Source organism: Corvus cornix, chromosome 2, assembly GCF_000738735.6.
Source record: "Corvus cornix cornix isolate S_Up_H32 chromosome 2, ASM73873v5, whole genome shotgun sequence".
Classification (NCBI taxonomy): Eukaryota; Metazoa; Chordata; class Aves; order Passeriformes; family Corvidae; genus Corvus; species Corvus cornix.
This window is the reverse complement of record NC_046333.1, coordinates 115,190,101-115,212,900: the sequence shown is the minus strand read 5'-3', so window position 1 is coordinate 115,212,900 and position 22,800 is coordinate 115,190,101. Positions and strand designations below refer to the sequence as shown.

Genomic DNA, 22,800 nt, shown 5'->3' with positions numbered 1-22,800 from the left:
AGTGAGTATCATACTGGTCTAAAAAATGGGACAAACCCACTCTGCCCATGACAGAGATCTCTATAAGCAACTTAAGCATTTACTTATAAGTTCTGGTCCAAGTCAGCTGCCTAAACACGAGCAAAAAAATCTTTTAGAATGGACCCGACTTAATTTCCCAAATGCTGACCGTTCAGCCGTCTTTACAAGAGACTTTTGGGACACAGTTGGAGTTAAGCTCTTTAATAATATCTCCTACCGCGATATGGCAGCCGCGCAGCTGCTCCCAGCTTGCAGAGCGCTGGTAGAGCTGTTTGCTGCGGTGGCGCCGCCCGCAGCAGTCACCCCGCCGAGCCCGGCTCCTGCAGCGAGCCCGCCCCTTGCCGCCGCCAGCCCGCAGCGGAGCACGGCCCCTGCCCCTCCGCCGGACCCCGCGGCTCCGATACCCGCGGTCCGCCTGACTCGCACCGCCCCGCCCCCCGCGCTCGCGGCCCCCACACCCGTTACCCCGGCCCCAGCCACCCCACCGGACCCTACGGCCCCTCCCGCCATCCCGTTCCTCCCCGCTGCCCCATCCCCCGCGGTCCCCGCCTTCCGTTCCAGCGTCTCCGCGGCCCCGCCCCTTGCCCCTGCCCCCCCGTGCCCCCCCCCGGTTCCGTCATCGCGGCTCCACCCCCCCCTGCTGCCGTCATTGCTACCCCACCCCCCGCTGCTGACATCATGATGGCCCCGCCCCCCGGTGATACCCCTGCGGGGCCAGCGCCTACCCCCCTGCTACCTACGGGCGTTACCCCTCCCCCAGCCGCGCCGGTTATGGCCATGGCTGCCATTATAGCCGGCCCCCCCCAAACCCAAGTCGCGACCCTTCTTCCAGCCCCCCAGATCCCGCCCCCCGACACGGTGCCGATAGTAGCCATTGTTCCATCCGCGGCCGCCGCTGCTGCGTCTTCACAGTCCCCTGCCGTTCCCAAACCACCGGCGCCTACAGCGCGGGCCACGGCCGCGCTGCTGTCTCCGGCACCCCCTGTGCACGTTACCGCAGGAACCCTACCCCCCACCCTGCCGTTCAAGCGCACACAGCACGCCCCGAGCGGTCCCCCGGCCCCGCGGCACAGCAGCCGCCTGTGTCTACTCCCGTCCCTGCTGCCGTTTCTGTGCGGTTCCCCGATCCCGGCACACCATCGCTTGCGCTGGGAGCGCCCCAGCTCCGCGAGCCACTTGATGCCGGTGCCGCGCTGCCTGCACGGATGTCTGCAGTCTCCCCCGTGCCTGCTGTTGCTCCAGCTCCGTCTCCCGGCACCGCTGCCCCGCCAGCGCCGTTTCTGCCCGCGGCACCACCACCCACCCCAGCCCAGCCTACAAGCTCCCAGCAGCAGCACGCCGCGATCCAGCCACCAGCCCTCCTGCCTCCCGCGGCCGCAGCCCCAGCCCCTGGTTCTGCAGTCCTGCCATCTCCTGCTCTGCCCCAACCGCCTGCCACACAGACTGCCGCCATTACATCCTGCCGCGCGGACCTGATGATGCAACACACGCATGCGCAATCGCTGCAACACACGCATGCGCAATTGCTGCAACTCCCAGATCAGCGATATCACTCCGCTCGAACTTCTCCAACCTCAGCACCGCTCCCGGGACCAGCCGCGCATCCTCCCGCGACTCCGCCGCGCAGCTCCACCCCGCCTCCTCGCCCGCCGCCACCGAGATCGGCTGCACCACTCCCGAACTCTGCCGTGCCATCATCACCCCCACCGGCTCCCATCCCCGCGCCGCAGCCGCCCCCGCCGGGGTCCCCCGACACCGTACAGCCGTATCCCTCCTCCGCCCAGCCGTATCCCTCCGCGCAGCGCAGCCTCGCCTCAGAAGCCGCGAGCAGGGGGGGAACGGATGGGAATGATGCAGCTCCAGTGGCAGGGGACACAGAGAGCCCCTCTGCCGGAGCTGATGCTTTAAATCTAACACAAGTAAACTCTGAAAAGCAGCCAGAATTGTTTGCAATGAGCCCCAGAGTCCCACCAGCGAGCGATGGGAATCTTGCAACCCAGAAAGAGAAAACGAGTTCTGAAAGTTTGTCAGTGCTACCTTCTGAATCAAAAAATCCTCCAAAATGCTCAGATTATTCTAAATTAACAGACTGCCATGAAATAAGACCCCAAATCTATAAAGATGAAAGTCTTAGTCTATTAACTAAGCCTGTGATAGCTAGCCAACAGCCTGACAGTCCTAAAACGTTGGCTCCCATCCCCACTCTCGAAATTAAAGAACTAAAAAGTGCTGTAAGATACAGTGGCATTTGCTCACCGTATCTTAAACAACTGCTAAAAAGTACCCTAAAAGGAACACATCAAACTTTAAAACGCATTTTAAATCAACAGAAAAGGGGAAAAGCCCAGGCTACACCTCAAAGAAGGTTGAATAAAGCCTTGTATGTTTTTAATTTCTTGAACAGCTCTGCAGAAGAGCCTGATCCCCTCATTTTCAGACATTTCTTAAACAACAAAAAAGCAAAACTGAAAGAGCACCCCCCAGTTTTAATTAAGAATTTAGCATCAGGAAAAATAGAAAGACCTTATGATCTTATAATGTGGGGAAAGGGATTTGCATGTCTCTCCACAGGTGAAGGAACCAAGTGGATTCCAGCAAAGAACGTGAAGCTGTACCACACATCAAAGCCCGTTGTCGGTTCCACTTCAGCCAGTGACCCCGCGAGTGGAAGCCGAGAAGCCAGCACTGAAATGTGAACTCGGCAGAACCACTGAGAGAAGATTGTCTGCCAGAAACAGCTCAAGAAAAGAATGGAGTTTTAGCATTATTTGTGTAGATGCACGTTGCTTTTAACCTTTTGGTTTTGTTTTTGCAGTGAAGCTTTACCTGTAAATCAACCAAAGACAAATGTTTGGGATGCTTTTAGCCAAATCTGCAGGCTCCGATACCATCTGTCTATCTGACACAAGCCCTGACAAACCTTTTTCAACCTGTTTAGTTGGAATACCTTTTCCAGAAGGTTTTGATAATGTTACTCTTGATAAGTATTGGCCATATGACGATCATCATGTATCTCCAACTCCCAGCCATAGACACCAAACTTATATTGATTATCTTTTATTAGCACATGGGCATGGCTGTGAAGATTTTGAAGGATTATGCTGTATGAACTTATCCGATCATTCTGTTTCCATTCACAAACAGTTACAAAACCTAAGGGACCTAGCTAACCAAATTACAACAGATAACCCGTCTTGGCTAGACAGTTTGTTTGATGGTTGGAGCTTTGCACCTTGGCTAAGGGAACTCTGTAAAATAGGCTTGATTATTCTAGTAGTAATAATTATAGTTTTAGTAGCAGTACCTTGTATACTTCAGTGTGTGCAAAAAATGACGAGTAAGACTATGTCTAATATCTTAATTGTCCATCGGAAAGGGGGAGATGTTGGGGAAGATGAAACAGGAAAGCCTTGTAAATATGATTGCCTGACCAAAGATTTTGGGAATATGAAAACTACAGGCAACATCGAAATGAAAGCCACTTTTGAAATACCAAGTCTTAGTTACTGAACAACTAGAAAACAATGGTATGGCCACTGAAGTAATCCCCTCTTGACTGAACAATACCCTCTGCTTGCAGGCAGGTCCAAGGGTCAGAGCAGACCCTACTAGCTCAGCAGAAGGGGTCCAAAGAGTAGTTTTTAGAAGTTAAGATGTAACACTCTATGGTAATATAAGAACTCTTATAGGCTGTATGTAAATGCTATAGGATTTGTATCTTGTATTAGATTGGTTAGTGACAATTAGAATATTCAGTACAGAAGATGATTTATTGTATTGTAACCAGGACTTCAGACACTTCCATTCTTCATTCCTTTCCTTCCTTACTTCCACTCTTGCTCTTACACCCTCTCTCTCTCTCACCTGCTTACTCTCTTGGGCCTGCTCAGAGCTGAGTCTGGCAGCTCTGAGCAGTGCCCCTATACCCAAGCTTTTTACAATAAACCGACTGTGTCCCAAGACCTGCTTATAGAGATCTCTCCGTCACCGACTCCGTCTCCGTCCCGCCCGTAAACCTACAGTCCAGTTTCCTTCAGAGTCAACACAGGATACATCTGAGTTCTATTAACAAGGCACTAGGGTTTCTGTGAAGATCTACTCCTCTCTTAGCAGTTGCAATGTGTGACTAAGGACAAGTTTGGGTAGGCTGCAATTGCAGTGACATGCCTACAATTGTTAAAGCAGCTGACACTGCCAGTGAAAACTTACTATAGAATTATAGGATAGACTGATTTGGAAGGGACCCATCAGGATCACCAAGTCCTACTCTTGGCCCTGCTCAGGACACATCAAGAGTCACGCCATGGGCCTGAGAGCATTGTCCAAACACTTCTTGAACTTTGTCAGGCTTGGGGCTGTGACCACTTCCCTGGGGAGCCTGTTCTAGTGTTCAGCCACCCTGTGGGTGAAAACCTTTTCCTGAGATCCAACCTAAAACTCTCCTGACTCAGATTCATGCTGTTTCCTTGAATCCTGATGAGAGCAAAGAGGTCAGTACCTGCCCCTCCACTTCCCCTTGTGAGGATGTTGAAGAGCACAGTGAGGTCATTTTAGGATTCTACAGTAAGCATTCAAAGAAAGTAGAAAAGATCAGGCTGTTTACAAGCATATTACACTATTCTTCTTCAACAGCTGGGGTATATGGGGGATAACTGATGCTTTAATATAAAAATATTTATTGCATTTTGAGTGTTCTGATAGAAAAAGAAATAATATGAGAGCCTTTAAGAGAATATGGCTGCAACAGCATGACAGGATATTCTTGTTTGTTTTTTTTAATCTAAAGTAAGGATGACTATCCTAATCAACATGCAATTGCATTTATCCAGCTTAGACCAACCTTTACTCTCTATTTGCTTTATTCATGCTTCTTATGACACATCTATAATCAAGATTAAATGGTGATGAAATCAGGTGAATGTAATAAAACATCTACCACAGATTCACATGAAGTATAAATAGCACTCTAGTGTGCTACTGGGTACACTGTTGCAGAAGAGGCGCCAGTATCTACCCAAGAACAGATGCCAAGTGTTTTCTTGAAGTTAAGGTACACCAAAATACAATATAGCCCTCAGTAAAAAAGGCTACAGACTAGCAGTACACTTACACAGCACAAGTACTACAGACAAGCAGAAGTGACAGCACTTACAACATTCTTCAAACATGTTCTTATGACTTGAATGACCTTGGGTTCCTTTGAAGACATCCAGCAGGATGTTACACGAAAACAAACAACACCAGTTCCAGTCCTACACTCCTGGAATTCTGACAGCACTCACAAATCAGTCCAAAAGTAATATGTGGCAAGAGGGAGGCATCCTCATCTGATACAAATTAGAGTAGTTCCATTTCTAGACTAGAATCAAGAGTAATGATTCCACTTGTGTCTTCTCTGACACAAGACTGTAAAAGATGCTAATCTGACAGTCTTAAAAATGGTTTCTCTACAAACTAATTTTAGTCTTTCATAATGTAGACTAGTAAAGTGAAGTTACGTGGTGAGTTTTGTTTCAACAAGTTTTATTCAGCAAGTTTCTTACATGCAGGTAATCTTCATACAAGGTGGGGAAAGGGGATGTGTCTCCCACCTTCTAGCCTCCAACTCCAATCATAAGGTCACTTTCAATGTTAAATGCTATTAATTTCCAAGTATTAGTGCAACACACATATTTAAACCTTTTTAAAATTAAATAAATGGCGTGGGTTTTTTACACTTTCTTAAGTGAGCCACTTTAAACAATGCAATCCACAAAAAGAAAGCAGCAGCCAGTGTCACTGTTTGGCTATCATTAGCCTCCTGAATGTACTACTTTAATACAATAATACTGGAAAGCTAGCATATTAACAATCATTATAATGATTTGCAAAGCAAATGCCTTCAGTCATACTTTTTCTGGTGGTACTAAGCATTCTCTCCTCATACAAACTGTCCAAAGTTGTGAATATTCAGCACCTTACAGTTTCAGAGTTCTGCTGCCTAAGGATGAGCATGTGGTTAAAAAAAACTCTAAAACAATGCTGCCCTAAGGGATTTATGTATATATAGCAGTGAATGCAGAGCATTTCACTGAATTAGCAAACCCAAGAGTCTAGTCTGACTACAGCCAGAACACATTTTTTAGGCTGAAGTGTCATTCATTCCCTCAAAAGGATGCCACCCTGAAAGGGTCATGCTCACCCCAGTGAAACCCCTTCCATGCAGCATTGCTTCACACAGGCCAGATTGATGCCTGAAGTGGCCACCTAAAAAACAGAGACTAGACAAGAATACGGGAATAAAAGTAGGTATTTATTTGAAGTGCCTTCAAAGGTACACCCTGGGGAGTCCAGAGGCTACTTCCAAAATGGACCCCAAGATGGATGGCAGGTCACGAGTTCTTCACGCTTTTATAAGTTTGGTTCATTTGCATATCAGGGTTAATTCTCCAATTAAAGCTTCAGTTAATTATGTGATTTCCCAAAGCTTGTCCCCCTTTGGAGGCTTTTGGTTTATACTTTTTGGGCCTAGGATGGTCTGGGTGTCCTTGAAGAGCAGGCCTGGAGAGGCTTTGTTATGTCTGCCTAGCACAAGAAAGCAGAAATTAACAGGCTACAAGAAACTTCAGTTACACAGTAAGCAGTACAGGATTCGAAAAAATATAAAAGTTAAAACCCAAGGCATCAAGGTGACGTCTTTACATCAACCACGCCTTTAGGTACAGGTCTCAGCATGGAGTGATTACTACCCCATGCGTACAAATACTTTAAAACAAAAAAACCAAACCAAAACAAAACAAAGAAAAGCCCAAACCAAAACAAACACCAAACAGGGAAAATGCGGGGGAGTTGTCCCGAGGGCCTCCGCCCAACAAACTGCTCCGTTCTTTGAGCTTTTTACCCTACTCCGGCCTCAGCAAAGAGCCGCGGAGGCTAAGCGTCCTCACCACCACTCGGGGCCGCATCTCTCCTTCCCGGGGGCGGCCCCGCAGCTCCGTGCTGGCAGCTCTGTGCCGGGCCCGCTCCCCCCGCCCGGCTGAACCCCATCCCGGCGGCCGGCAGCCCCGGGCGGAGCGCCTGGCGTTCTGGCCCCGCGGAGCCCGTGCCGTGCCGTGCCGTGCCGTGCCGTGCCGTGCCGTGCCGTGCCGTGCCGTGCCGTGCCGTGCCGTGCCGTGCCGAGCCGAGCCGAGCCGAGCCGTGCCGCCCCTGGGCATCCGGTCAGCCCCGCGCGGGGGCGGGTTGACCGATAAAAGCAGGGCTGTTCCGCTCCGCCCCGCTGTGCTTCTTGTTTTCTTCGCACCGCTCTCGCCTGCTCGTCCCAGAGCTGCGGCGCCGCGCCGGGAGGCGGAGGTAGTCCCGGGTGCTGGGGCGCTGTGGGACGGGACAGGGTGTGCGGGCGCTCGGCGGGTGGATCGAGGGCCGTGGGCAGCCGGGCGCTGCGGCGCAGCGGCGCGGGTCGGGGAGGCGGCCTGAGGCGAGTGGTGAGGCGGTCACTGTAGCGGAACGCTGCTCTTGGGGGTTCTGATGATGCTGGCTGGGTTGGTAGGTGCGCTGTGCCAAGTGAGAATAAGGTTATCCAGCATCCTCCGGGGACTGAGGAAAATAGTGCTACGCCTCAGCCCTTGAACAGCCTTGGCTACAGGACTGCTGTGTTTTTGTGGGATCACAACTCTTCCGATATAGTGAGAAAAAGTAATCCTTGCCACACCCTGCTCGGGTGATTGCATGATCAGCCTTTAGTTCTTCGACTAGCAGAGGTGGTGTGCCGCTCAGCTGCCAGCCTCCGTCCTGCCCTTGTGATTCGTGAGCAGTGATATTCTTTAGGAGCCTGTCAGGCCTGCAAGAGCCTGTCGGCGGTGAATGTTGGCACCGGTACCAACAAGCCTTTGCTGGCAAAGTTATCTGCACTTGAAATTTGTCTGATAAGAGAATGTAGAACGTCTAAACTTCTCTTCTGCATAAAAGCCCTCCACACTTATGTCTGTGTGGATGTAGGCATACTAAAAAACAATACAAGGCATCAGAAGTGATCTGAGATCTTAGACGTACCAAAGATCCCCTCAGTTAATTCACTTGTAAATACATCCCTGCTCACTTTAGTTGAGAAGCCAAAATCAGCCAAGTGAGTGGCAAATTTGATTGTATGGATATGCTTGACTACAGTAGCTGGTGTAATTAGCAATGCTAATGCATTGGGTGAGAACGGAGGCCCAGTCAGATTTGGGTTAGGGGGGAGATGTGTCCGTGGAAATTAAGCATCTTTTTGAAGGATGCAGAGTTGGTCTTAAAACAGGAAGTCTCCTGTGGTCTGTATGCATAAACAACTCTACTTCATGACGTGAAAGTCCTACTTTTCTGCAAGATCTAATGTGCCTGTGACCTATACAAACCTAATATATGAATGTTTTTCTTAAAGAATTACTGGCACAAATTTTTAACTGGGTTTAGGTCAAGTTGTGTGTTGCCTCTGAAGGCAATTGCCTCACTTGGTTTTCCATAGGGATTAACTTTAACATCCTTATCTATGCCAGAGATACCAGTCCTCTTTCATGCAAATGGAGGATTTTATGTTAAGTGTGTTAAATTAGTGCAATCAAGTTAAATTCAGTAACTGCATTTATTTTAAAGACTTCTTGCTTCTGTTTTAGACTCAACAAAGATTGTACATGAAATTTAATAACATTTTTCCTTTATAACTCTATTTTTGCTTAAAACTGTAATAGCTCTATAGATATGAGAGCCTATTGCAGGAAGTGCCAATATTGACTCTGGAAAAATGTTCCAATGCTATTTTGATATTTGTTTCATTACTTATTGATGTTACTGCCTCTGTGCACTTTTTGTCACATTTTAATGAGAATGAAGAATAGAAAGTACTCAATAGAAAGCATTCACCCCATGACTTTGCCAGAAGGAATTTGTTTTCCTACCCACTATGTCTTTGACAAATGTTTTTCTGTTATCAGAACAGTTTTAAGATGTCCCAATGTTTCTGCCAGAAAACTTTCTGAACTAACTAGCTCTGCTCTAGCAGGGGCCTATTTCATTTCAAGACCGGCCTAGTTTCCCATGTAGAAAACCTGAGACTCATGGTAACACATGTATGTTCACATGCTAAATTTCATGAACTTTGCTCAGAGTAGCAGAGACCTAAGTGACTTATCTCCTGGCACTTGTCAAACATGATTACCTATACACATAGATAGCAAAATTAGCTAAGAGATGTAATCAGACTGGGCACGTAGTGCTAAAGGTTGAAGTGTAAGTGCCAAAGTGCTCTACCTTTACCTGAGAAAGAAGACATTATTGCTTCATAATATTGTTAGTCAAAGATTAAAACCTATTTTGACCAAGGTTAATTTCTTGCACAACTTTTTGTAATGGAAAATAAAATAACATTCCTCCAAGGACTTCAAGGCCTGCTTGGTGTCAGCATTACTGGGATGTGTACAGACTGTGAGGTTAAACACATACCTGAGATGGTATGATTCAAGCCTATGACATTAATGCAGGGAGGTGAAGAGAAGAAACTCAACAGCTTTGCAGTGTGTTCTTAAAGTGTGTTCAGCTGCAAAAGCAGGCTCTCCTCAATAAAATGGTAGGACAGGTAGCTGAAAAGTCAGTAGTGACAGTTATTTACCTAGTGTGCTTTGGAGATTTATAAGCATATTGTCTTCTGAAGCTCCTTATGCTAATGTTTTCTCAGCACAATTGGGACTGTGACTTGTTCTGCATATGATTTCATGGTGACAAGGAGTGCCTACAAAGCAAAAAAAATTGTAGTCCTAAAAGCAGAATTTTTCCTGACATATAGTACTAGTTTGTGAGCACTAAAGTTCTTTGATCAAGCCGTAAGTTTTGATTTGTAGTTGTCATGCATTTCTGTTTAAGATGCTCAATGGGCACATTTTTAGTATGAGTATGTATTTATTTATTTTAGATTTGTGTCCACATTCTGTCAGAGCAGAGAATGAAACTCATGACATGAGGGATGGGGAATTTCTAAAGCAGGTGAGGGCAGGTGTTTCCTACTGCTGCTGAATGGTAAATGAATTGTGTACTGCATCCTGGAGGAAAGTAGAAGCAACCTGAAGATGAGACAGAAACAGGACAATTCTATTAGATATGCAGGTGTAAGCCTATTTTTTTTTTTTAAACAACACTCAAAAGCAAGGTAGAGAAAATAATTAGAATGAATCTGAAAATGTTTTTGCAACGTTGATGTTTGCATTTTCTCTATGGTTTACCCTATCCGGCAAATGTTTTGGGTTTTTTATCAGGTAGCTGAAGAAATAGCCTGAAGATGAACTTCTTCCTGGAAACATTAAAAGTCATTGTACTTCTTGTTTATTACTTACTGGAGTCACTGGTGTTCTTGGTTGTGCCTAAACGGAAGAAGAATGTTAGTGGTGAAATAGTATTAATAACAGGAGCAGGAAGTGGCATTGGAAGACTCTTAGCAGTAAAGTTTGCCAGCCTTGGAGCCACGCTGGTCCTCTGGGATATTAATCAAGAGGGGCTCAACTACACAGTTAGACTGGCCAAAGAAAATGGAGCAGGAAGAGTACACTCTTACATCTGTGATTGTAGCAAAAGACAGGATGTCTACAGAGTAGCTGACCAGGTAAAGTATCTTATTTGTGGCTTTCACACTATTCTAAGATGAGCGCATGTGTGGGTGTAAGATGCATGATTGAGTTTTCTAGTGGATTTAAAGCAAGAGATTAAAGTTAATTCATTCTGAATGTATTGTGCTTCCTATCTATTTCAAGAATTCTGATTTTTAGAGTTGACTTGTGTATCTCTATTCCTTAAAAAATAAAAAGAGCTGGCTTTCTTTTCCAGTAGCTCATTTTAACTGGGTAGCTTCTCATTCATTTATTCAATTAAGCAGGCACTTAATCATGAAGTGCGGAAAATTGATTCATTGAAGCTAAAGCAGTATTTCAAGTTCTGGCAGCCTTGTACCAAAAGTAAGCCCTAAAGACCATACATTGTAAAAAGGATTATCTGCTTAGGCAATTTTCAAATAATTCCATTACTGTGAAGAGATTTTTGCAGACTTACTTTATCTGAATTAATAAATGTATCTTGAGGTCTTAAATATTTCTTTCTTTCATTTCTGAAGAGCTTTGTAAACATAGCATGTGGTTAGATAATTTGGGCAGACTAGCAGCATTGCCGAAAGCTGAAATCGTTAAACAGTTTCCAGTGTAACAACCTGTTATCATTCACTTAAAATTTGCTATACTTAACTGTTGAACTAAAGGGTTTCCACAGTGAGTGTTTGCCTGGTCATGATTTGTTTTTTTTTAAAGTTCAGCTGTCTTCAGGAACATCTGCTGGCTGAAATAATGTTTTGGTGCTCTTTAAGAAGCCTTCTGCCTTTTTCTACCTGTGCAAAAATGACTATCACAAGCTTTCTGATATGTGAAGCTTGTGCATGAATTGCAGCTTGTTAGAGGCTATTGGTTTTGTATTCCAGTAATGCTGATCAGCCTTGGCCCCCCTTGCGGCTCTGTTACACCAGCTGAACTGGGCATCTGCTGTCGTTGCAGAGAAGTTTCACTTCTCTCCACAGGCTTGTAGCTGTGCTTCCTGCTGAACTGGGGAGGAGTATTGTAGTGTGAAGGACACTGGAACGAAGAAGATGAAAATTAACTTTTAGTTTTGAGGGCTAGCACTCTGGGCCCATGGAGAAAAGCAGTGGCTGAGCCATCTGGCCAAATTTGAAAAAGAGAACAGGGCATAGATCTGTGTGACATGGATTCAGGATGATGCAAGCAGAACTAGGCAGGAACAAAGAAGTTGTAGTAGGGTCCAGTGCATGGTTTCTCACTTACAACCTTCTGTCAGCAGTTCAGCAACTGTCAGATTCACTAAAAATCCTCATGCTGATCCATATAGAAGAAAATACCCTACTACCATTACTTCAGAAATGTCATGTCCTGCTGATGATGTAGAATCATCCAATCTTATCAGTTACAAAAAGACTTTAATATTAGTATGACTGCTTGGTGCCACTGTTTACTTAGTGCATCGTAGCAGACTTTGGTTCCTAGTGTTCAGCATCAGCCTTTGCAAGATAAGACAGCATGGCTCCAGGTCCTGTTTTTTTCCCCTTCCGGTGATTCAGCTTTATGCAGACTTGGAGTTTTGCAAGACTATGGTGAACTAAATTTATGCTGGCAGGGCAGAATGTGTTTGAAAACTTTGCTCCCTGTAAAACAGTCTTAAAGCCAAAATGACATCACTTTGGTAGGATGAAAACCCAAAGGCTCTGCATTATTAGATTCTTTTTTCTTTCTGTACCAACAGAATGAAGAACAACCTTTTGGCTATCAAGAGCTATAGCTTAAAATGTATTTCTAATGTCCCTGTTCCAAAAGTACCCAACTCCTAAAGCTTAGTTAACAAAAATGGACATGAAAAATGAAGTTTAAGGAAGATGAGGAAGTTAAGCTAGAATAAAGTACAGGTGATAAATTACCCTTTAATTCTTTACTGTTATACCCACTTCATTTTTCCCAGACAGCTCAGATCAGTGAACTGTACTTCAAATTCTATATTAGATATTTTCATTCTCCTTTGGAGAGCTGTCACAATATCTTGCTATCAGCTGGTCCATAGTCATTCTCTCAAATGAGTTTGTTCATGAATGTTCTCAGTCTGGAGCTAAAAGGAGAACTATACTTCCTCTTACTGAATTAAGTATATAGGCATTATTTTTTAGCCAACTTAATTTCTGGGGTAGAGTGTACCAGATTCTAGTCCAGAATTGCTCTTTAGTTTTAAGATGGGTTTACTGTAGCAGAATACTTGTTACATTAGTTAATCTTTCTGCATTAGAGACTTATCTGGAACAGTTGTCCCCAGAAACAGAGGTGCTGACAGCAGAAGTTTGTGTGGAGCTGTTGGGCTCCACATATCTGAAGAAAATCCATTTGAGAGCTCACCTTTAAAAAGGCATCAGGTGAGACTGCAAGAACCTGAGGTGTTTGGATCCATAAAAAGCACAAGTTCAACTTACTTAAATGTGTAGTATTTCTGTTTGCTAAGTTTTCATATATAATACTTGGAAAGAATGTTTTGTATTTATTGCACACTATCTTGATATTGTTTGGTTTAGGTTAAAAAAGAAGTTGGAGATGTTAGCATCCTGATCAACAACGCTGGTATTGTAATTGGGAAGAGATTTCTTGATTCTCCAGATTCACTTGTAGAAAAAACTATGGAAGTGAACACAATGGCACACTTCTGGGTAATACCTGTATTTTGCATATACATACTAAGACATCCTTTTAACATGTTTTCAGTGTTAATTTTGCCTTTTGGAGTTCAGGAAAGGATGCAAGGATATAGAGCTCTTTGGAGGTTCAGTCAAAAATGATACAAGAAATTACTTACTTTGCTCTGGAGTCTGTAAAATTTTTTAAAAAGTGTGGTAGAATGGATCCTTTGGGAAGCTCTAGTGTAGGCAGGTGGATGCACTTCACATTTAGAAATGCTCTTAAGGACTGAAGTCTACCATCTGCTAAATTCTGAGGCTAGTCATTTGTTATGATCTCATTATTAATTGACATGAAGCAGGCCCACCCTAGTAATTGCTGCCCCTAGTAACAGAGAAGTGTTCAATTCTACTTCAGTTCTTCTGTTCTGTTAGTGTTCTAGTTGTTCTGTGGTTGTGATAATTTCAGTAAAAATACCACATGTTCTGATAATGCTCGTAATAATAAGTGGAGCTTTTGTCCAGAGTAAGTAACCTGGTGTGCTTTTTCTTCCTTCCAGCAAAGGCAGGTCACCTATATGGTGTTTCTGTCATAAAGAATTGTAAAGAAAATATTCAATCATGTTTCAGTTTATTTAGAAATAAATTTAATCACAAAGATTTAATGAATTTAATAGAAGGAAAATGTGAAATTAAAATCTTTGCTGTTTTACAAAATTTGCAGTGAACACTTAATTCTCATTTGAAAGAAACTTCATGACTAGCTGCAGTTCTATATTTAGCTCTCATCAAGTTACCCTCTGTGTTTGGTAATACTGCTGGGGTTGGGAAATTTAAATACTTGAAGGTTAGAATTCAAACAACAAGCTCCACATACACACACACACACATCCTTTCCATAATGGAAGGGGGAAAGCTTATTTAAATTGTAGGGAGAATTTCTCTAGAACCAACAAACACCTTCAAAATATTTTGGCATGTATCTTACTTGGTAAAATTTTACATTGCAACACTGATTTACTTTGCAGACTTACAAAGCCTTCCTCCCAGCAATGATTGCTGCTAACCATGGACACTTGGTTAGCATAGCAAGCTCTGCAGGACTGTGTGGAGTCAGTCAGCTTTCAGGTAGTGTATTAAAGTTAATATTAATTAAGATAATTAGTTTGATTTTAAATTCTGCAATCAATATCCATGGGGGGAAAAAAACCAAACTGATTTTGAGTTTCTGGATCTTTCCATATAGGTAAAGCAAATAGCCAGACTTTTAAAACAGCTGACCTTAAATAGAGCATTTCTTTACAAAGAGTTTTCCAGAAGCTCAGCAGTGCTGTGAAACAGGTTTTTCTGCCAAGGCAGTTAGAGGATCTAGAAGCCATATGGAACTTTGGAAGCTGAGAACCTCAATGTTGTTAAAGTTTACTTGCAGGTTTCTGATAGGGAAGAGGCCACTTTAGATTTAGAGGAAGCTCAGAAGGCATTGCTGGAACATGTATACAAAGGGGGAGGAATATGAAATAAGGTGACATAGCAGTAACAGAAATCTAGCTCCAAGGGAGCGATAATAACGACAAACTGAGTTTCAAGTTGAAACCACGCTAGAGAGTCTTTAAAATGTGAGTTTGATGCATAAGAAGTGAGTGCATGGGTTTAAAGATAAGGTCTGGTATGAAAAAATAATTTCATTTATGTTGTTCTGTAGAGAGTGGAAAAGTGTTAGCAGGGATGTCGTGAGAAACCCTCTGTCTGCCAGTCTAGAACAATAGTTGATTTAGGAGAGGAAAGAAAAGGAATGAATCACATCAAAAGCAAAGTTTAACCTAATCCTGAAAACCATTCCTATTCTGATGTGAAGTGGTTTAGTATTGGACAGTAAAGTTTAATTTTTAAATTTAAATATTTAACTGCAATTAATGTTCTGTTTTACAGATTACTGTGCAAGTAAATTTGCAGCAGTTGGTTTTGCAGAGTCAATTGATATGGAGATGAGAACTCTGAGAAAGACTGGTGTTAAAACCACAATTGTGTGTCCTTATGTCATAAACACAGGAATGTTTGATGGTGTTAAAGCCAAGTGAGTAAATTCTTGTGAGGTTTTTATGAAAGTTGCATTTTTAGCATGTTATAAACCCCTACTTCCTTAATGAAAATCATGAGCCAGGCTTTTTTCTGCCTGTACTATTTTTAGGGCTGCAGATGGGTGTTAACATTGCTATCCAGTGACTGGGCAACTCAAAAGGCCTAGGTACTTTACTATTCATTTAAGCTGAAATGTGAAACGTAATTGGTGTCCTTTCCTCTGGAGAAGCCAAATGCTCTATTTGTCCTCTCTGGTTTCTAAACCTCCATTCACCTCCTGAAACTGGTGGCATAGCTTTGCTCAGTATGCATGTATAATGACAAAGTTTAGGAGTCAAATAAAAGCCTGGTGTGTCTTAAGATGAGCACTCTGGTTTTGTCTTATGAGAGGTCATACAGGGAGAAAATAACAATGTCCACTCACTCTAACATAATGAAGATTCTGTTGTCCATAGGACTTGTATTTTTTTTTTGTTGTTGTTGAATAACTATAAAATTGAGACTTTCTTGAATGAAATACGAATCCAAAGCAATTTGTATAGCAATAAATATTTTCTTTTTCAGGTGGCCACGTGTACTTCCCCTTCTGGATGCAGACTATGTGGCTGAGAAGATAATCACTGCTGTTCGGCAGAACCAAGAAATGTTGTTGATCCCACGCATTCTTTATGTTTTATGCTTTTTGAAAAGGTAAGTTATGCTTCTATTCTTCTTTTCCCCCTCTCTCTTTGCTGTCCAGGGATGCTTCAGCTATGTGTTTGACTAAAAGTACAAACGAGGCTTCTACTTACTGGTGTGAATTTTCATTAAGTTCTGTACATTTTTTGAAGGGTTTTTTAAAATTTTTTGTTTCTGTGGGTTCAGTCTACCCTTGAGCAACAGAACAATGACAGAAAAGTCCAACTGTGCCTTGCTGACTCCACTGGGGTGCAGTTGTACTGTGGGCTGTAGAGACTGGGCCTGCTTCTCCATAACTGCATTTCAGAGAATTACTGGTTGGAAAAGACCTCTACGATCACTGAGTCCAACTGTAAACCCATCTGGTGTCTTGCTCCAGCATTAGGGCATTTTGACTCTGTTGCAAGCCAGGTTGGAATACTGATCTAGCTAATAACTCAGGCTGCCAAATGAGTGTAAAGGATATTTTGAGAGGACCAGTGGGTCTATATTCTAAAGAGTATACTGCCTTTGCCAGTTTTAGCCAGGTAAAACTAATTTTGTGATAAATCTGCACAACTCTTCTGATGTCTGTTTGTTCCTTTTTATCTTCTTCCTCAATGTCCCTACCTTACAGTTTCTTATCAGTGAAAGCAACTGTTCTCCTTTTGGACTACTTTGGAAGCCTTGAAATCATGAATCCCTTCAAAGGTCGACCAAAGAAGGAGTGAAAAAGCACAAAATTCAGAGACCAGCAGCTCTAAAGTGAATGTTAAAGGTGGTGGTGGGAAAAGTTTGCTTCCCTAGCAGCTGTGAACTTTGGGTGTCTCATTTCTCAATAGTAACAAGATTTTTAAAATTTGCTTTTCAACTGGCTCTTAATCAACAGCTTTCATCTGAACTATTTTTTTTAATCCAGTGACTTGTTTTCTTTTCACTTCATTATGAAAATATATTAATTGAATTTAGTTGCTTTGCTTATGACTGTTTATAATGCCTTGAATGTGATCCTGCATCACAAACTAGTAATTGGCAACTTTGGGGGGGAAGAAAGGACCAAGAAACCACATGTATTTAGCAGGTAGCCAGAAAAGCCTCTAGTCGACCTGACTTCTTGCTGCCATTCAGTGAACCATGAGGATGGGCTGTACTGCTGGTGCCATTACCATTCCCTGGTAAGCTGAGGAGTTCAAGAATTTCCTCAAACGACAGATTCTAACTCTTACAAATGAAAGTTTTGTGAGATAAAAATATGTGCTGTGTTGGTGAAAAAAAAAGTTACATTTTCTAATTTTTGGAGGTGCGATCTCTCAACTCACAGATGACAATGGATGTTGGGGCAAGAACAGGGAAGGATGTGTGAATTATGCATTTGCTGCTAATCTACTTTGTGCCTAATTTATTTTAAAAGCTAATGCCACCACTGCAACTTTATAACAGAAGTCTCTGTATCTTTTAACTACAGTATTTTAAGAATTATTTTAAATTGTCATCTCCTAAGAAGAGTAAACTTGTATTTATAAAGCATGAAACTGCCAAACCAGGGGGGCTATTGAATGTCAACTGAGACAACAAACTACTAAAAGCAAAGGTGTTCTGTTGTATAATAGGGGTTTCTCTTGGGATTATTTCAGAAAGGAATGATGCTGGTAGAACTGGAGTGAATGCTATCATTACAGCCATTGTTTGAGTAACAGCATAATGTTTTGATTCTCTGAGTTGGGTGACAGGTTGCCTTGTGTCTACAGAGACTTGTTTTACTTTCCTCTTAGGACTGTCCATTTATTTTGAGCATATGCTGAGGAGGCATTGGCCTTATTGATAATGGATGCTTGGAAAGCTACCTTGACATTTTGTAATCCAAAACAAGAAAAAGGAAGCTCCATGTGTATGTCACTTCTGTACATGCTAAGTCCACTTCATATCACAGTACTCTGTTAGCAATTGGTACAGCAATTGAAACAGTATGGAGAAAAGGGGGACTTTTTTAATGGGGAGTCTTTTTTTCATCAAATAATGGCCTAGAAGCTACCATCATTTCTCTTGTCTGTTCAAATAGTGAGGTTTATTAGCAGAGAAAGATTCATATAGAACTACTTTACTACTGGTGAGCAAGAAACACTGAGTAAAATAAGTGTGTTAAAAATCACCGTACCTTTTGTGATGGGTTGATGAGAGCTAGAATTCAGACTGATGAAGAAGAGACTTGTTTCACTCTCAGATCTGCAGCTTTTCTTCCTCAAAATTTGTACTCATTTTACAGTACACCCCAGGAAACAGAAGTTAACCAGTCAAAAAAAGAGACTGTCTCAATGTGCAGTCCATACATACATTGCACTGTTCACAAATTCTACCACTAATAACTATGTGGTGTATCTGTGTCTTCAGACTCCTCACCTCTTTATACTAACAGAACATACTTTTCCCTCCTGGCTGTGTGTTGGGGTTTTAGGAGTTCTCCTTTTTTTTTTTTCCCTCTTCAAAGAATTTTCCCTATATATGTTGCCAGGGGGACAAATTACTGGATGCTTAAGAAAAACAAAAGACCTGGCCACAGTGGCAGGGGTCCAACTGGCTACTCTCTTTCACCTGGGGTTTTCTCAAGTAGGGTGGGGGATGCCACGAGATTTGAACTGTGAAAAAGGGGTTGGGTTGGTGTTCTTGGTGTTGAGAGGGAGAGGAGGGAGTTGGTTGCTGCTGCAGGCTTCTGCTTTTGGCTGCCTTCCCTCTACCGTGAGTGGAGCTTGCTTGCTGGAGCGGCCGTTGCACCGGGACCCTAACACCCCACCTTACTAGAAGAAGGACTTGTTCACCATCTGCTGGGGTGCCTCAGGGCAAACCCTGGGATCCCAAGCCTGCCTTCCCTGCCCTGCTGGGAGCCGGGCTGCGGCCGCCCTGCCCCCGCCGGTGCTTCGAGCCTTTGCCACTCTGTAGCCCCACACACCCTGCCTGCTGAGATCTCCGGGGGTTCTGCTGCAGCTCCAGAGTTCAATACATCTCATCTGCCACCCGGGATTTGTGCTCCTCCCTGCCGTTCCAGCCTGTTGTTCCTGAGGGTCCGGCCAGACACCGGGATCGGCTGCCCAGGGGTTTGTGAAGCCTTTGTTCCATCCCTTCCCAGGATCCCAGGGCACCAGTGCTGTGTGCTCCCCGAGCTCGCTCCGGAGCGCCCCCTGCAGCCGCGGGGGAACCATCGCACCTGCCCTGCTCACCGGGAGCCGCCAGCGCCCCTGCCGGCTGCGAGCGGAACTGCACCCGAGGGGAAAGGGCCTGACAGCTGAGAGGGCTGGGACTGGGTTTGTGATTGTGCTGTTACTGCCGTAGTTATTGCTGTTTGTTTGACTGGTTATACACACAAATATATATATAATAATATAGAACTGTTATTCCTGCTCCTCAGATCTTTGCCTGAAAGCCCCTTAATTTCAAAATTATAATAATTCGGAGGGAAGGGGGTTGCATTTTCCATTTCAAGGGAGGTTCCTGCCTTCCTTGGCAGACACCTGTCTTTCAGACCAAGACACTACGAAATACTAGACATGCAGAGTTCTGGAGCAAAGGAGGAAAGTGAGCTATGAATATGAACAGTATGAGTATCAAACTCCAGCTCTAGTGAGAGCAAGTAGCTTTTCATTTTTGGTGTCCTTGTGAACACATTCTGCTGAGGAAAATTAGAAGCAGTGAGTCTGGCAGTGGGATTTGGGGATTCTCAGCAGGTTCATGATTGTGACATGGGAGGATTTTACCTGATAATCTGTGCCACAGCAATACACCTCCAAGGGATTTTACTATGTCACAGAATCATTGGAAAGGAGAAAATTGTGTTCAGTTAAGTTTTATGTATCTAAGGTTGGAAACACTACAACCTCTCTGGGTAATCTGTTCTAGTGTTGGTTCACACTCTGTTTAAAAACAAATAAATGAAAACTATGTTTAAATTGAATGTACTTTTTTTCATGTCCTTTCAGAGGATACCACTAAGAGTCTGGGTTTATGTTTTACACCTTCCTTTTAGGTACTTATACACATTGAGCCTGAGCCTTTTCTCTAGACTAAGCAGTCCCGGCAATCTTGATCTCTCTTTGTATGACAGGTGCTCCAGTATCTTAATTATCTTTGCAGCCCTTCGCTGAACTCACTCCAGTATATTCATATCTCTTAGAGACCAAGTTCTGTACTAGATTGAGCATGCATAATATGTCATACAGAGCTTCACTAGATAATCTCTGCTGCTAGCTGTCCTAGTAGGACAGTAGTAAAACAAATACTGTTTTTATGTAAGTGTGCTGCTGCCACTTTGAATATTGTGGTCACTATTAAAAACCACCACAGGATAGGCTGTTATCCTCCAGGCACATGATGTAATTTATCTCCCCCATCTCCTATGCTGGCGTGACAGATATGTGGAGTTGCATCCTGGAGGTCAAACAGCACACATCCTTCCCCTGTGTTCAGGAGGCTGCATAGAGCGAGTGTTTGGATCTTCAACTGACATAGAAATGTCTTGAGATAAAAGGTGGCTTACTTCCAGCATAACAATGATCTTGACTGATTGCTTTCCTGATACCACAAGAGTCTTTCCTTCTGCTCTCGGAAAGAAAACTCATGGAAGGATCACTGTGACATCCAAAGATGATAGAACATTAAAAGGAAAAGCATCTCAGTTGTGACTGACAACAGCCCAGGACTTCTGGACGATATATCAGGCAGCTCCCACAAAAGAATTGTTGGTTTCATGGCCATTACTTGAAATTTTAAATGGTCTCTTCACAAAAATGACTGTCCCAAATTTGACTGGAATGGCTGCATTGGCCCAATAACCAGAGTTATGGTGATTCAAAGGCAATCTGTGTTATTTTGTTGCCGATTGTGTTTCTTTTCCATGTGAGTTCATATTCCTGTGCTAGCAGAAATCTTGCTGTCCCTTAATGCTTCGAAACTTGGAGAACATAGTGCCAAGAAAAATTAACTTGATCCTCTGAACAAGACTGAGGAGGAAAACAAACAAAAAATCAGCAGCTAAGATACAGACTCCAATATTACTTATTTTAAGAATTTGGAAATCATACCCAGGAGCTATATGCCCCTGCTTGGAAACTGGTGTTCATGGTAGTCTGGTTTCATTTTAGGAAGGAGACAAGCAGGTACCTCTTCTCTGGTAACTTTCCTAGGGGCAGTTGATCTTCTAAAGACACTGGTGTGGACTGCATACTTTGCTAAGCAGCTGTTCAAAGCCATAGGCTTTGTAAAATAAGCTTTTTAACAAAATAACTTAGCTTCTCTCACTGACTTCTTCTTTGCTGTGACAATCAGGAGAAATGGGTGTGGATCCACAGTTATCAGATATTCTAGGAAAATGCAGGATTACTGTCTCTCAGGTGACACTTAAAAATGTATTATTAATGCTTCAGTAGGTGGGGGAGCACTACAAGCAGGGACTTTGGTCCACTCACTGTATGACACACTTTCTCTGTAGTCCTAGGTGTCTCCAGCTTGACAGATGTTTTCGCTGCCTGTCAAAGCCACCAAGCTCACAGCCTGAAGTTCTGCAGATAGCCTATGGCTGAGGAAAACATACCTCTGTCTAGGGAAGAGAGGTGGAGCAAAATCACACCTTCTTCCTTTGTCCGTGGCAGTACTCACACTATGGAGATGAGCATCCTCAGGATGGGGACAGAGATGTTCCTGGCAAGGGTATGACAAAGGCAGAGGTTCTATGCCAAGGTGCCTTGGGGTATTGTGTCTGCTGGGTAATTACTGCTCGATTTAAACAAACCTCGACTCTTGGTATAGCTGTGTTGAGAGATTGCACGCTTATCCAAGGTCGTGGCTAACTACATCTAAGGAAATGTGGTTCTGCAGGACTTGTAGTGGAGTAGTCTCCCACAGTCCCTGCCCAGGAGGGAAGAACCCTAAGACATATTGTGACACTTTTGCCTCTCCATGTCCTGGATTCCAGAGGCAGCGTCCCTGGCTTTGGCACAGAAGGAAGAATCAACAGAGTCAGAACATGAGCAGTAGCAACAACACTGTCAGCACATGCAGCCAACAGCAATAAAAGAGGTTCTTGCTGAACAAGTTTGGCCTGTTACCACCATAAACTCCATGCCTAGAAGGTGCCATGGTCTAGGCTACGGAACTTGGGTGATGGTGCAGTTCCCCTGGGAAGGTATCTGTGATGCCATGATGATTTTTTGCCTTTTCTTTTATATACCTTATATAGCTTTTTGTATTCTTAGTGTTTTTTAGCCTACATTCTTAGACTTATTTGTCAAGCTAGGAGACTAAACATCTTAGAAGCCTCGTAGTTAGGGGTCAGAATGCCCCAGACACCAAGTTCCTCTCCAGAACACATTTTGTAAACTGAGATAGGACCATCCACAGGAAGGTTCCTGGGGAAGGAGGGCTTACTCAAGCCTCTCATTGGGGAATCTTTGATAGATATGCTAATTAGTAAGACCTATAATGTTATACCCGATCTATTGTGGGTGTGCATTGCGGTGTGCATTTTGACACATTCCACTTGGACATGGTGCACCTAAGGATCCTTAAAATAAATACTGAGGTAAAACTCCTTTCTCCCTTCTAACCGTGTTTGACTCGATTTTAAGACCAGGGAAAGGCATAATCTGCATCACCTCTATTAACTGTATTGCTGTAAAGGCAGCTTGCTCAGAGGTTGATGCAAGGTGATATATGATAGCTGAGGAATCTGTTGAGCACATGGTCTTTAATGATTGCTCCCCAGAAATGGGAATTCTTGTTGGAAGGTTAACATGGAAGGTCTTGTCTATATTAATTCTAGAAAATACACTTTGCATTATTTATTGTCCGCG

General features: G+C 43.6%; 2 protein-coding genes across 2 annotated transcripts; one reads left to right on the top strand and one right to left on the bottom strand.

Annotated features, from left to right (window-relative positions):
- Positions 1-6,394: 6,394 nt before the first annotated feature.
- LOC120411738 (translation initiation factor IF-2-like) lies at positions 6,395-9,304 on the bottom strand. The gene is made up of 3 exons (XM_039569597.1): positions 9,289-9,304; positions 6,948-7,608; positions 6,395-6,585 (listed from the first exon to the last, which is right to left on the bottom strand). The coding sequence occupies exons 1-3, from the start codon at positions 9,302-9,304 to the stop codon at positions 6,576-6,578; spliced, it is 687 nt and encodes a 228-aa protein (XP_039425531.1). The 3' UTR covers positions 6,395-6,575.
- On the top strand, positions 7,267-17,860 carry SDR16C5 (short chain dehydrogenase/reductase family 16C member 5). The gene is made up of 7 exons (XM_039550156.1): positions 7,267-7,350; positions 10,281-10,624; positions 13,130-13,261; positions 14,257-14,356; positions 15,158-15,302; positions 15,872-15,997; positions 16,602-17,860. Exons 2-7 carry the CDS (start codon positions 10,304-10,306, stop codon positions 16,693-16,695), a joined length of 918 nt encoding a protein of 305 aa, XP_039406090.1. The 5' UTR covers positions 7,267-7,350; positions 10,281-10,303; the 3' UTR covers positions 16,696-17,860.
- Positions 17,861-22,800: the final 4,940 nt, after the last annotated feature.

Excerpts from the sequence above, each read along its gene's own strand:
- SDR16C5 (XM_039550156.1), top strand. The coding sequence starts at position 10,304 with ATGAACTTCTTCCTGGAAACATTAAAAGTCATTGTACTTCTTGTTTAT. Across the intron at positions 13,262-14,256 it reads ACACAATGGCACACTTCTGG|ACTTACAAAGCCTTCCTCCC; the intron begins GTAATACCTGTA and ends TTTACTTTGCAG. Across the intron at positions 15,998-16,601 it reads GTTTTATGCTTTTTGAAAAG|TTTCTTATCAGTGAAAGCAA; the intron begins GTAAGTTATGCT and ends CCTACCTTACAG.